This window comes from Lissotriton vulgaris, chromosome 2_1 (assembly GCF_964263255.1).
Source record: "Lissotriton vulgaris chromosome 2_1, aLisVul1.2, whole genome shotgun sequence".
Classification (NCBI taxonomy): Eukaryota; Metazoa; Chordata; class Amphibia; order Caudata; family Salamandridae; genus Lissotriton; species Lissotriton vulgaris.
Genome location: NC_141687.1, coordinates 1,821,401,494 through 1,821,414,075, shown reverse-complemented (window position 1 = coordinate 1,821,414,075; position 12,582 = coordinate 1,821,401,494). Strand labels below are relative to the sequence as shown.

Sequence of the window (12,582 nt, the reverse complement as noted above, 5' to 3'; positions counted from 1 at the left end):
TGAGAACTAAAAATGAGAAGTTTGGTATCAAACTTTTTGGCACATTAAACCCACACTGATGCCAGTGTGGGATTTAATGAAAAATGCAGAGGGCAACTTAGAGATGCCCCCTAAAATCAACCTAACTCTAGGGTCCTGGCCGAGTGGCTGCTCGCCACATACCACCAGTCAGGTTGGTTTCTGGGCCACTGGGTTGAGAGCCTGCCGCCCTCTGGGTCCTGAAACAAAGCACATCCTGGGACGAGGTGCCAAGCCTCCTCCCCCAGGAGGGGCAGGGACCACAAAAGGGAAGCTTTAAAGGCTTGCCGCCTTTAGAAGCTACCGCAGCTAATTTGCTGTTCCACGCACTGGTTCAGAAACCCACTTTGGATGGGAGAAGCGGTGGGAAAACCAAGATAGGAGGAGAGGTGCGCCCAACTTTGCCAACCCGACCCCTCAGGTGGGGGAGCCGAGGTGAAGCACAACTCACTGTTTATTTATTTTGAAAGTTTTATATAGCGCGAACAAGATCTTTGCCGATATCAGAGCGCTTTACAACAAGAGAATAACAAGTGGGGTAGTTACATGATGGAGCATCGTCAGTCAGGTACATCAATAACGGCAATGGTACAAATAAGTTGGAACATAGACAATCAGGTAAATCGATAATACAAGTATTACACATAAGCACAGGGATCGAACAAGTAGTACATATCGGTGCAGAGTCTTTAACAATCTAAAATAATAGTTCAAGTGTATTTAGCCATGAGGATAGCTTTTACTTCTTTCTTAAAAAGTGTAGTGGATGGGATGAGCCTGGTTTCAGGCGGGAGCGAGTTCCAGATCCTGGGAGCCATTCCAGAGAATGAGCGTTTATAAGTTTTTTCCTTCTGGAATCTTCGAGGCTTCAGCAAAAGATTGTTTGTGCCTCTAGTATTTCTAGAGCCGCCGGAAATTGTCAGCTTCTGAGTGAGGTAGCTGGGTGAACTCAGGTGCACAGCCTTGTGCGTCATGGGGGCGATTTTCAGATGTATTCTAGCTTCAAAAGGTAGCCAGTTCAGGGATTTCAAGTCAGGGGAAATATGTGAGTGTTTTTTTGATCCAGTGATGAGTCTTGCTGCAGCATTTAGAGAAGCTCTTAGTGGTGCAGTCTTAGTTGGGGGGAGTCCGCAGAGGGCGATGCTGCCGTATTCTATTCGAGGGATGACTAGTGCTTGTACTGCATTTTGGAAGTCTTTTGCTGGGAGGAAGGGTTTAAGTTTCCTCAGGGTATTGATTTGGTAGTTCGCTCCCTTAGTTGCCTTGCTGATATGTTGCTGCATGTTAAGATTGGTGTCGATTGTTATGCCTAAAGATTTTGCGGAGTCCACGATGGTGGGTTGGACATTGAGTGCCGTTAGTTGTTTAAGTCACATTTGAGTGGTGGAGATCTTCGAGGGAGGTGAGATCAAAAGGAACTCTGTTTTCAGAGCATTGAGTTTAAGATGATTATCGGCAAGCCATGACTGGGTGCTTCGGATCGTTGAGTTCAGGAGCAAAATGTCCTTGGGGGATTGTAGTTTGAGATATAGTTGGGTGTCATCGGCCAGTGTAATGGGTTTTAATTGGGTGCAGGAAGAATTGGTGCTCTAGCGTGTACATATGAAGGTCAAAGAAAACAGTATTTAAGAGCCACGGTGCAACAGGAGGAGAAAAAAACTCCTGCCAGAGTGTGGGAAAACCCATACAATAAATGTTCAAAATCCTGTGCACACGTTTCAAGAAAAACGAGGGTTAATAGAAAACCCAAAGTTATTATTCACTGTTCGTATTTAGAAATGACGGAGGTCGACATCCAATGTTTCATTTGTAAAGCGATATATTTCAACTTGATCAGTACAACAAGACATAAAAACAGCCGACACGTGTTTCGTCACACCGTGCCTAAATGTGACTCTTCGGGGCTGTCGATTATGTGAAGGGATCATAAATAAGTCGCAGGACCGGTAAAATATGATTACCCGGAACACGAGACGCCAGACAACAGACATACAGCTATGAGAGCACAGGTCTCCATAGCTTTGGACTTATCTGTCCTATGACCACGAGTCACCGTTTCTTATATGTTTTCTACATACGGCAGGGCTCGAAAAATCCGCTCGCATAGGCGAGCTAAATTTGACGGAGGCAAGCTTTCTAGCGACTAGGAAGACAAACTAACTTTTGTCCTCTGTCTGAAAACTGAGCAAATGTGACAAGATAAGATTTAAAGGCATTTTTATTGCTCACTGAGTTAATGATCAATAAAGAGGCCTTAACATCTTGTTATCTTGTCACATTTGCTCCGTTTTCAGAGACGGATGTCAAGTAGGTTTCAATTAGGTCGAGGAGATTTTTCAAGGTACTAGTTCTGCAGGAAGAGTACCATTTTGGGGTTTTTTCGAGCCCTGATACGGTCCACGATCGGTTCAGATTTCACCGGTCCTGCAACTTACTCATGTTCCCTTCACATAATCAACAGCCCAGAAGAGTCACATTTAGGCGTGGGGGGGGGGAGTAAAGAAAATCAAGGGATGGTTGAAACATGGCATCAAAGAACGGCAAACAGGTGCAATACGATGTAAACCATAAGAACCTCTTAAGATTCTTAAACAAAACTTCGAAACCAATACATTACAAAATAACCTGCCACTTATTTTATTTAACAAATCATTACCTCATAGATCAATGACATCCGTTCCAGAAATTCCCGAAAGAATGGCCTTAATCGCACATATACCTAGACAGGGAACAAATGGGAAAAAATAAGTGGCACACCCCAGGAGCTGGAACCATCGAGACAAGATGGCGAGGACACATATAAAGCTCTAAGTGTCTGTTCATTGTTGCCACAAAGAAGCCAGTTGCAAGCTCTTGGATCAGTTAAAAACCGGTCACAGAATCCATTCAAAAGAATCTTAAAGCATATTTCCCTAAACACACCAATCAAGCAAAACATGTTATGCATCTACACAGAAACCAATTTGTTTTGCTGGAATGAGAAATCTAGAAATTGTTTGACATTTAGCACAGTGAAAGTATACAAAAAATAAAATACCACTTCACACACACAGATCATAATGACCAAAAACAAGAATTTTATATTTTTGAGGTGATGGTTGTTTGACCGATAGAGGTTGCACTCAACCCAGACTAAACAAACCCTTATCTACCTGGTAGATGACATCTTGGAAAAGGACTGGAAACGTTAGGGCTGCATCCTCAAGCTCATTTAAGCTGCAATGAACTAAGGTTTCATCCTATTGGCAAAAAAAAAATGCAACGATCAGTAAAGGTTAACATCCACATCTCTTCTTGGTCTCCTACTGATTTTTTGCAGATTCACTGGTTGTCTAGCACAATCCAGAAAGGAGCAAAAACAAAATTTACTTACCCTGTAAGCATTGTTTCATAGTGTGTAGTGCTGTAGATTCACATGCTCTGCATATTCCTGCCATCTAGAGTTGGGCTTGGATGTTTGAAAGGTGTTTTTCTTCAAAAAGTCCTTTCTAGTCACAAGATGTGTTGTGACTCTTATATTGGTCAAGAACGCACATAAGCAAAGACTCCATGCTAGATTATGTTTAGCACAGAGGGTGAGAATGAATGCAGAGTCTCGAGTACACAGAGTGCATGATGCATATTGTGCAGATTTAAATTGGTGATTAGACGAGATCTGCAGTCACCACAAGCTTCATATAGGAGGGTGGGCACAAGGGAATCTATAATACTACACAGTATGAACAGATGCTTATGGGGGAGCTAACTAACAAGTAGCTAACAAGTAGGTGATGATGACCTCAATCAATCAAAACCTGCTGGTGGACTAAAATGTTCACACAATAATACCTGGTAAAAGTGTGTAGGTTGGCCAGCTGGACGCTTTGCATTTGTCAGCAGAACGTTCCCTATAAAGGCCATAGTTGACCCTTTCATATGAGTGGAGTGTTCCCTCAGGGTACAGGTAGGACCTGATTAGCCTTCTGATACCATGCTGCTATATCTGCCTTACAAATGGGATGACCCATGTGCAGTTTTGCAAAGGCTTTAAAAAGCTTAAGACCTGCGAAAAGGTTTAGTCATGTCAATGTAGTATATAGGCGCTCTTAACATCTATTCTGAATGGAGCTCTTTCGCTGATAAATATGGATGTTGAAGACTAGCTCTACAGTCTAATTAAAGTCGTAAGAGATACTTTGGATTGGTCCTAAGAACAACCCGATTCATGTCAATCTAAATGAATTCTACCTGTAGGGCAAGTGCTTGCAGTTCGCTCATGCGTCTGAGGGAAGTTATGGCCAGTACGGAAGCCACTTTTCAGGAGGGGAACTGTAAGAGGCTTGGGTGTAAAGTATCAAAGTGTGGCCTTATGACGCCTATATCAAGGGTCCACAAGTGGTCAGAAGGTACTCAAAGAAGTAGGATCCTGATAAGACCTTACATCGAAGACTTGTTCACTATGATTCTAAAGAGGGATGAATGCTGCCCCTTTTAAATGTGAGCTATTGTGGCAACTGGTTGTTGGTGAATTTATGTGTAAGCTAGGTCTGACGTTTGCCAAAGTAAGAGGCCACAAATGATGCCCTGAATGTCACCTTTTAGGGGCTGCAGTTTTTTTGAAATGCAGTGATGGACACACCTTTTCCACTTAGTGTCACAGGCCTGTGTGGACAGTCAACACACTTCTCACAGAATGGTAATGTATTCCTGAGGGAGATTTAGATAGTCAAAATCTAGGATCTCCAGTACCAGATTGCTAGGGTAGGCTATCAGGGTGTCTTATTTGGCCAGTGGGGGCATATGGACATCTACTGCAGCATGGAGTACCAGAACTGCCTAGCCCAATGGTAATGCCATGATGAACATAAGGCAAGACTGTGGCATTTTCCTGAGGGCAGTAGGAAAGCAGGAAAAATGTAGACAAAAATCCCTGACTAGTTAATCCATAGTGCCTTGCATATGGACAGTCTGTGCGGATGTCTTTAGGCAAAGCTGGAGCATATTGCAATATTTGGGGGGGGGGGGGCAATGCTGCAGATTCTTGTGTAGGACTTGCAGGTGGAGTTCCCTCTCATGGACTTGTTGATGCATCCTCCTGAGCATGTCAACAATGTGACTGCCCAACCCCGTATGATGTTCCACAAAAAACTGCATGTTGCGGGTGCTTGCCAAGTACTCTGCGTTGGCATCGACAGTTGGGGAGAGTGCATGCCTTCCTGTTTGACAATGCGACTGCCATGTGCTACTTACATAATCTTGATGAGAACTACCTTTTCTCAAATGACCAGCATTGCCAAGTAATTTATGTGGTAGTACTTGTGTTGAAGGACCCATACTCCTTCACTGTCATGGCATTTAGATCCTTGCCTCATCCCATAGGGCGAGGCATCCATGTTTAATGGTTGCTTGCGGAATCAAGTCTGAAAAAGGCCGGCCCTGCAGCCAGTTGTTGCTGTGCCACCAATGTGCATAATGGCAATTGTTATTCTTTACCAACACTATATCTTCCAATTAATCCTTCACCCGTGACCACTGCCTCACAAGACACCTGTGTGGGGCACATGTGGAGCCTGTCGTGTTTATAAAAGGGATGCACAAGGCCATCATCCCTAAGAGGCACATCATGGTTCTGACTGATAGCTGATGACTGCGCTGAAAAAGAAGCAGCAGCTGCTGGAATTACAACACTCGGTTGGGGTATGCAGTACCTGTAATTGTGCTAAACACATTGCAGAAAGGGCTGAAGTGTGACTGCGACATCTGTGTTGAATCCCAAGGTGTGGAGCATGGAAATCACTTTTTAAATGTCGGCTAGGCATTGCTGACTGAGACCTATTGGACCTGAAGAGTAGTATGACAGAATTGGCTATATATGGGCCAATGCCTGGCTGCCTCTACCACTACCCTGTTGACTGCGACATTACGTTTTTTACTCTCCTCATCTATAAATACTTTACTTCTGCCAAAGGCCATAAACATTTTCACAATAAAAACAAGATATTCAACTGTCTGTATTCAGCTGTACTGTAAACATATAGGCATTTCAATTTGAACTCCAGCCCTGGATGTTCCAGTCAGGTAAAAGTGGACACAAACTATACTGTCTAAAAATCCATTAAACAATATATGGAATATGCTACTTACCAGTATGCATCTGTTCTTGGCATGTAGGGCTGCTGACATTCATAGCTGTGCATAGATCACCGCCTAGTCTTGGGTCCGGATGATTGCACATTGTTGTCCTGGAAGAGTCTTCGAAGTATCACGAGATAGGTGGCTCCTCCCCAGGACTACAGTGCGCATGGGCATCTTCTCCATCCTTAGATTGTTTTTCGCCATTGTGGTAGAGGTTGAGTGTTGTACAGTAAGAGATGTCCATGCAAGAAAGTGAGTTAGAATGAATGATACAGCTGCGACAGGCACCGGGGAGGAGGGTGGGCGATATGAATGTCAGCAGCCCTACATGCCAAGAACAGATGCATACTGGTAAGAAGCATATTCCGTTCGAGGCATGTGGGCTGCTGAATTCATATCTGTGCATAGAATGTATAGCAGTCTCTCCCTTAGCGGTGGCTACCTGTGCCAGCTGCAGCAGTCTGAAACAGAGTTTTTAGAACAGCCTGTCCTACAGCAGCTTGCTGTTTGGAAATGTACATCTACACAATAGTGTTTTGTGAAAGTATGTATGGTAGTCCATGTGGCTGCTTTACATATTTCCTCTAGAGGAATGTTTCCTAGGAAAGCCATGGAAGCCCCCATTTTGCGTGTAGAATGCGCTCTTGGGGGGACTGTTAAAGTGCGTTTTGCCTTAAGATAACATATTTGAATGCACTCAACTATCCATCTGGCTAACCCAGATTTAGAAATGGGGTTGCCTTGGTGTTGTGGTGAAAAAGCAACTGTTTTGTCTTTCTGAAATCTTTTGTCCTGTCTATGTAATATAGGAGAGCCCTCTTAACATCTAGTGTTTGTAGAGCCCTTTCAGGTACAGACTGTGGATTTGGGAAGAACACTGGTAGTTCTATTGTTTGATTGATGTGGAAGTGGGATACCACTTTTGGCATAAATTTAGGGTTTGTCCTAAGCACGACCCTATTTGCGTGAATTTGGAAGAATGGCTCTTGAATAGTTAGGGCTTGCAGCTCACTAACTCTAAGCGAAGTAATTGCTACGAGAAAAGCCAACTTCCATGTTAAAAATTGTATTTCACACGAGTGTAAAGGTTCAAAAGGTGGTCCCATTAGTCTGGTTAAAACAACGTTTAGATTCCAGACAGGTGAAGGTGGGTGTCTTGGGGGATCACTTGTTTGAGCCCCTCCATGAATGCTTTAATTGCAGGCACTCTGAATAGCGAATGGTGTTGCATGTTCTGAAGGTAAGCTGCTATGGCAGCTAAGTGTATCCTTATGGAGGTATAGGCTAGATTGCAGCGGTGTAGGTGCAAAAGATAGCATGATATTTTGAGTTGACGTCTAGTGGGTTTATGTCATTGTTACAGTAAATGACAAAGCGTTTCCACTTTGCCGCATAGCATGCTCTTGTGGTAGGTCTTCTTGCCTCTTTGATAATGTTCCTGCAGTCAGGAGGTAAGTTTAGGTAGCCAAACTCAATGACTTCAGGAGCCAGATTACAAGGTTCAGCTGCTGCGGATCTGGGTGCTGAATGTCTCCATGGCTCTGCGTTAAGAGACTGGGTGTTAGTTTTAGTCTTTGATGAGGCACCACAGAAAGTTCTAGGAACGTGGTGTACCACGGTTGCCTCGCCCATGTTGGAGCAACCAGCATTAGCGTCATGGAGTGCTGGCGCAGGTGGCGTGCCACTAGCGGTATCAACGGTGCTGGTGGAAAAGCGTAGGCAAATTTGCCTGACCAGTTCATCCATAGCGCATTGCCCTGAGACTGCGGGTGTGGGAACCTTGCGGCGAAGTACCGGCATTTTGAGTTTTGTTTTGTGGCGAACAGGTCTATCTCTGGTTGTCCCCACTGTTGGAAGTATGGTTGAAGCACAGTGGGATGAATCTCCCACTCGTGCATCTGTTGGCTGTGTCTGCTGAGCAGATCTGCTATTTGATTGTCCTTGCCTGGGAGGTGTTCCGCCATGAGAAAAATGTTTCTTTGAATGGCCCACTTCCACATGCTTTGAACTAGATGTGAGAGCTGTGGAGAGTGTGTTCCTCCCTGTTTCTGTATGTAGTACATCTTAGTCATGTTGTCCGTCCGGATCAACACGGTCTTGTTGCACAGATGTACTTTGAAAGCTTTCATTGCCATGAAAATTGCCATCAGCTCCATTAGGTTGATGTGCATTTTCTTCTGTTGCGTGGTCCATAAGCCCTGCACTGTGTGGTGGAGGACATGGGCTGCCCACCCTATCAGGGATGCGTCCGTCGTCAAGACTATTTGTGGTATAGGCTCTTGGAACAGTCGCCCCTTGCAAAGGTTTTGTGGATTCCACCAATGCAGAGTTGTATGCACCACTGGTCACCAATGCTAGGTCGTTTAATTGTCCCTGAGCCTGGTTCCACTGACTTGCAAGGCACTCTTGCAGCGGACGCATGTGTAGTCTTGCGTGAGGGACGATAAAAATGCATGAGGCCATCATGCCTATTAGTTGCATAAACACTCGGGCTGGGAGCGACTGTTGGGGCCTGAACCTTTGGATTAGCGCCTGAATGCTGTTTATTCTGACAGAATTTGGCTGCGCTTTCCCTGCTAGAGTGTCTATAGTCGCTCCCAGGTACTGTTGTACGTGGGCAGGCTGAAGATGGGACTTTGGGTAATTCAGCGAGAAACCTAAACTGTGCAGGAGGTGAATAGTGCGTGACATGTGGCTTGCGCATTGCAGGGCTGACTGTGCTTGTATCAGCCAGTCGTCCAGATATGGATAGACATGGATATGCTGTCTTCTCAGATGTGCAGCTACTGCCACTAGGCACTTGGTAAATACTCTTGGGGCTGTTGTCACCCCGAAATGAAGGACCTTGATGGTAGTGCTGATTTTGTATTGTAAACCTGAGATATTTCCTGTGTGCTGGGTGTACTGGTATATGGAAATATGCGTCTTTGAGGTCTAGTGTTGCGAGGAAGTCTCCTTGACGCAACAGAGGTAATACCTGCTGTAGAGTGAGCAGGTGGAAATGCTCTGATAAAATGTATTGGTTTAGGGGCCTGAGGTCCAAAATTGGCCTGAGAGACCCGTCCTTCTTGGGGATTAGGAAGTACAGGGAGTACACCCCTGTACCTTGGTGTTCTAAGGGTACTAGTTCTATGGCCCCCTTTTGTAGCATGCTGATGACTTCTTGCTGCAATAAGTGTAGGTGTTCTGCAGACATAGGACGGTGTCTTGGAGGTATGTTGGGTGGTGTGGAGATTAATTCTAGGCAATAACCATGCTGGATAATTTGCCTCACCTACCTGTCTGTAGTTATGTTTTCCCAGACTTGCAGGAACTGCTGTAATCTTCCCCCGACCAGTGTTAAATGGTCTGGGGTAGTGACAAGAAGTCACCGTTTGGTACTGGTAGAGGATCTGGTGGTGTTATTGCCACGGTATCCACCTCTATTGTTCTTGTTATAGGTGTTTTGCGTGTTCCCCTTGTTGTATGAGGTTTGCTGTGTTGAGCCTACTCTTGCAGCTCCTCTGTTGCCTGAGCGACGAAAGGAGCCGCCTCTGTATTGTTGTGACTGCAAGGCTCCCATAGACTTGGCTGTCTCGGTATCTTTCTTCATTTTGTCTAATATCGTGTCCACATTAGGACCAAATAAATAATCAGGGTTTACAGGTTGATTGAGTAAAGTGCTCTGAACCTCATTTTTGAACTGAGATATGCGTAGCCACGCATGTCGTCTAAGCATGACATTGGTATTGATAGCCCTGGCTGCTTTGTCTGCTGCATCTAGCGCACACTTGGAGGGGTTAGATATTAACTTTCCCTCCTGTATTAGGAACTCTGCCTGTTCATTATAAAGGTCAGGTAGATGCTGGAGAATTTGTTCTAATGTGTCGTAGTGGGCCCTGTCGTACCTGGCTAACAGGGCTTGTGTGTTTGAAATTCTCCATATGTTAGCTGCTTGAGCAGCTACCCTTTTGCCTGAAGCCTCCAGAATTTTAGACTCCTTGTCTGGAGGTGGAGCCTCGCCAGTAGTCTGAGAATTAGCACGTTTCCGTGCATTGGATGCTACCAAAGAGTCTAAGGGCAGCTGTCCCTTAATGTATGTAGGGTCCACTGATGCTGGCCTATATTTTTCTATTCTATTCTTGGGTTAATGACTCGTGCCCTGGTTGTTTCCTTAAATATGTCCCCCGCGTGTTTAAGCACCCCCTTTAACATTGGCAATGTTTTGACTGATCTTTCAGAAGTGTTGAAAGTGTCAAAGAGGAAGTCTCTCTCAATGGGGTCTGCATGCATTTCCACGTGGTGGTTGTATGCTGCTTTTTCTATTAATGCATTGAAAGAAGTAGTGTCCTCAGTAGGTGAAGTTTTTACAGGGTATGCAGTATTGTCTTGCATGGGCTGAGAGTCTACTTGATCTACCGGGTCAGACCATGTCTTCATATTCCACATCCTCATCTGTGTGTGTGGGAGAATATGTATAAGTGTCTTGGACGTGTGGTTTGATAGGCTCAAAGAGAGTTGGAGATGTAGAAGAGTCTCTTTTCTTTTTTAGTGGCATTTTATAGGTCTCAGCGTAAGTGTCTGGTCTGATTTTCCTTTTTAATAGGGTAACTCTGCCAGTGTCGGGGTTAACATACAGTTTCGATTGTTCTTCTGTCGAGGGCTCTTGCTCTTCATGTGCTTGAGCTCTTCTCCCCGTTATCGCCTTCCTTGTTTGTATTGGTTCGATTTCCGCGGTTGGTTCGACCGATTTATGCCGCATGTGCGTTGGAAGTCCAAACTTTATCGGTCCAAGGGACTTTTGTGCATCAGCGGTCTTTTTAGGCTGTATGAGCTTCTTTGGTGCCGTAATCGTTATCGCCCAGACTGCTCTCGTTTGTTCGATAACCATTTTTTGGCCTTGTGTCGTCTTCGGAGCTTGCTGCTTAGGAGCGATGTTTTGCTGCCTCGGTTTGACCGACCCCTTCGCTTCGACCCTTGCCTTCGGCTCGAGTGTCTGTTTGCACCGTCTTTGGCTTGTCGACTCGGTTTCGGTTCGACAACCATCTTCTGCTGGAGTCCTTTGTTTGTGTTGCCTGGCGTCGACATCGATCGACGGTTCGACGCCCTTTAGCTTAGGTATGTCCCTGGGTGTACTGGCTCTCGGCTCGACAAACCTCATATGCGACCCAGCCGGTTCGACGGCCATTTTGTGTTTGGTCGGCGCCGATGGATCCGCACCTTTCGGTCAGAAGACTGTACAGTCTATCAGTTTCGGTTTGTTTTGCTTCTTTTACTTTCGGTTTTGATATTACCAAGGAATGGTAATGTTGCACCGATGGCTCTTGCCTTATATTCTTAGCCGGACTGAATTGCGGGGCTATAGAATCAATGTTTTGATCTTGGCTAAGGCCTTCCGGCGATGCCTTGACCTGAGCCTCTGGAAGCGTATCAGTAAATGTACTGGGCTCCGTACTCACGGTTGTCCCCGTGTCCTCGCTGGAGTCGTCCTCGATGGCTCCGATGCCTGGATCGTCGCCCCCTACCTAGACGATGTTGTCTTCTTCGTCGACGTAGTAGTTGGAGTCATGTTCCGACCCCTGGTCCGACTGCTGGTCGGAGTCCTCAGCTTCGACGACCTCTTCGTTGTCTTCAAGGTGGTTTTCCGGGTCAGTCGCTGGCTTCTGCATCGTCTGCCTCGCTGCTCTTCGAATCTAAAGTGTTTTCTTTGATCGAAACTGCAAACAAACTAAGCAGTCGGCTTCATTGTGTTCAGGAGATAAACACTTGTTGCACACAGAGTGTTTATCTATGTGTGGGAATTTAGAGTTACAGTTGGGGCATCTTTTTAAAGGACTTCGTTCCATTGACGATCGGTCCCTTGGTGTCGAAAAGGCCACGCAGCCAGATTAGACGTTCCGAGTATAAAACATAAATAAAGTTATCGGCACCGATCGAATAACTATACCGACGACCCCGAAGGCCTTTTGGCCTTTTAGAAAAGTTTTTTTATCGATTCCGAACTCAGAGTTGGAAATCACATCCGAACCCAATGGCGGAAAAAAACAATCTAAGTATGGAGAAGATGCCCATGCGCACTGTAGTCCAGGGGAGGAGCCACCTATCTCGTGATACTTCGAAGACTCTTCCAGGACAACAATGTGCAATCATCCGGACCCAACATTAGGCGGCAATCTATGCACAGATATGAATTCAGAAGCCCACATGCCTCGAACACAATATTCTCAGTAAAATGATCTTCAATCTCAATGCAAGATACAAAATAAATACTCTCATCATGCAGAGGGATGTCAAAGGTGGCGGGGGCGATGCTCTTTTGCAGGAGAGGTGGATTACTAGGGAGTTGGGTTGGGAGGTGGGGTGGACCTGATCCCTGATGAAGGTAGGTGTCACTGGGTGAGTGCTTACATTACTACTCTAGTTTTTACAATCCCAGTCGTTGCTTGCACCTTTTACAATTTCGAACATACC

General features: G+C 45.4%; 1 protein-coding gene across 2 annotated transcripts in view; it reads right to left on the bottom strand.

The window, feature by feature from the left end:
• Nucleotides 1-12,582, bottom strand: part of CTDSPL2 (CTD small phosphatase like 2) — a 459,434-nt gene that overhangs the window by 250,830 nt on the left and 196,022 nt on the right. For both annotated transcript variants that reach the window (XM_086957909.1, XM_086957910.1), the window contains exons 8-9: nucleotides 3,171-3,257; nucleotides 2,675-2,737 (exon numbers count right to left, since the gene is read on the bottom strand). In XM_086957909.1, coding sequence (XP_086814035.1) covers nucleotides 2,675-2,737; nucleotides 3,171-3,257 — 150 coding nt within the window. The remainder of the gene's footprint in view (nucleotides 1-2,674; nucleotides 2,738-3,170; nucleotides 3,258-12,582) is intronic.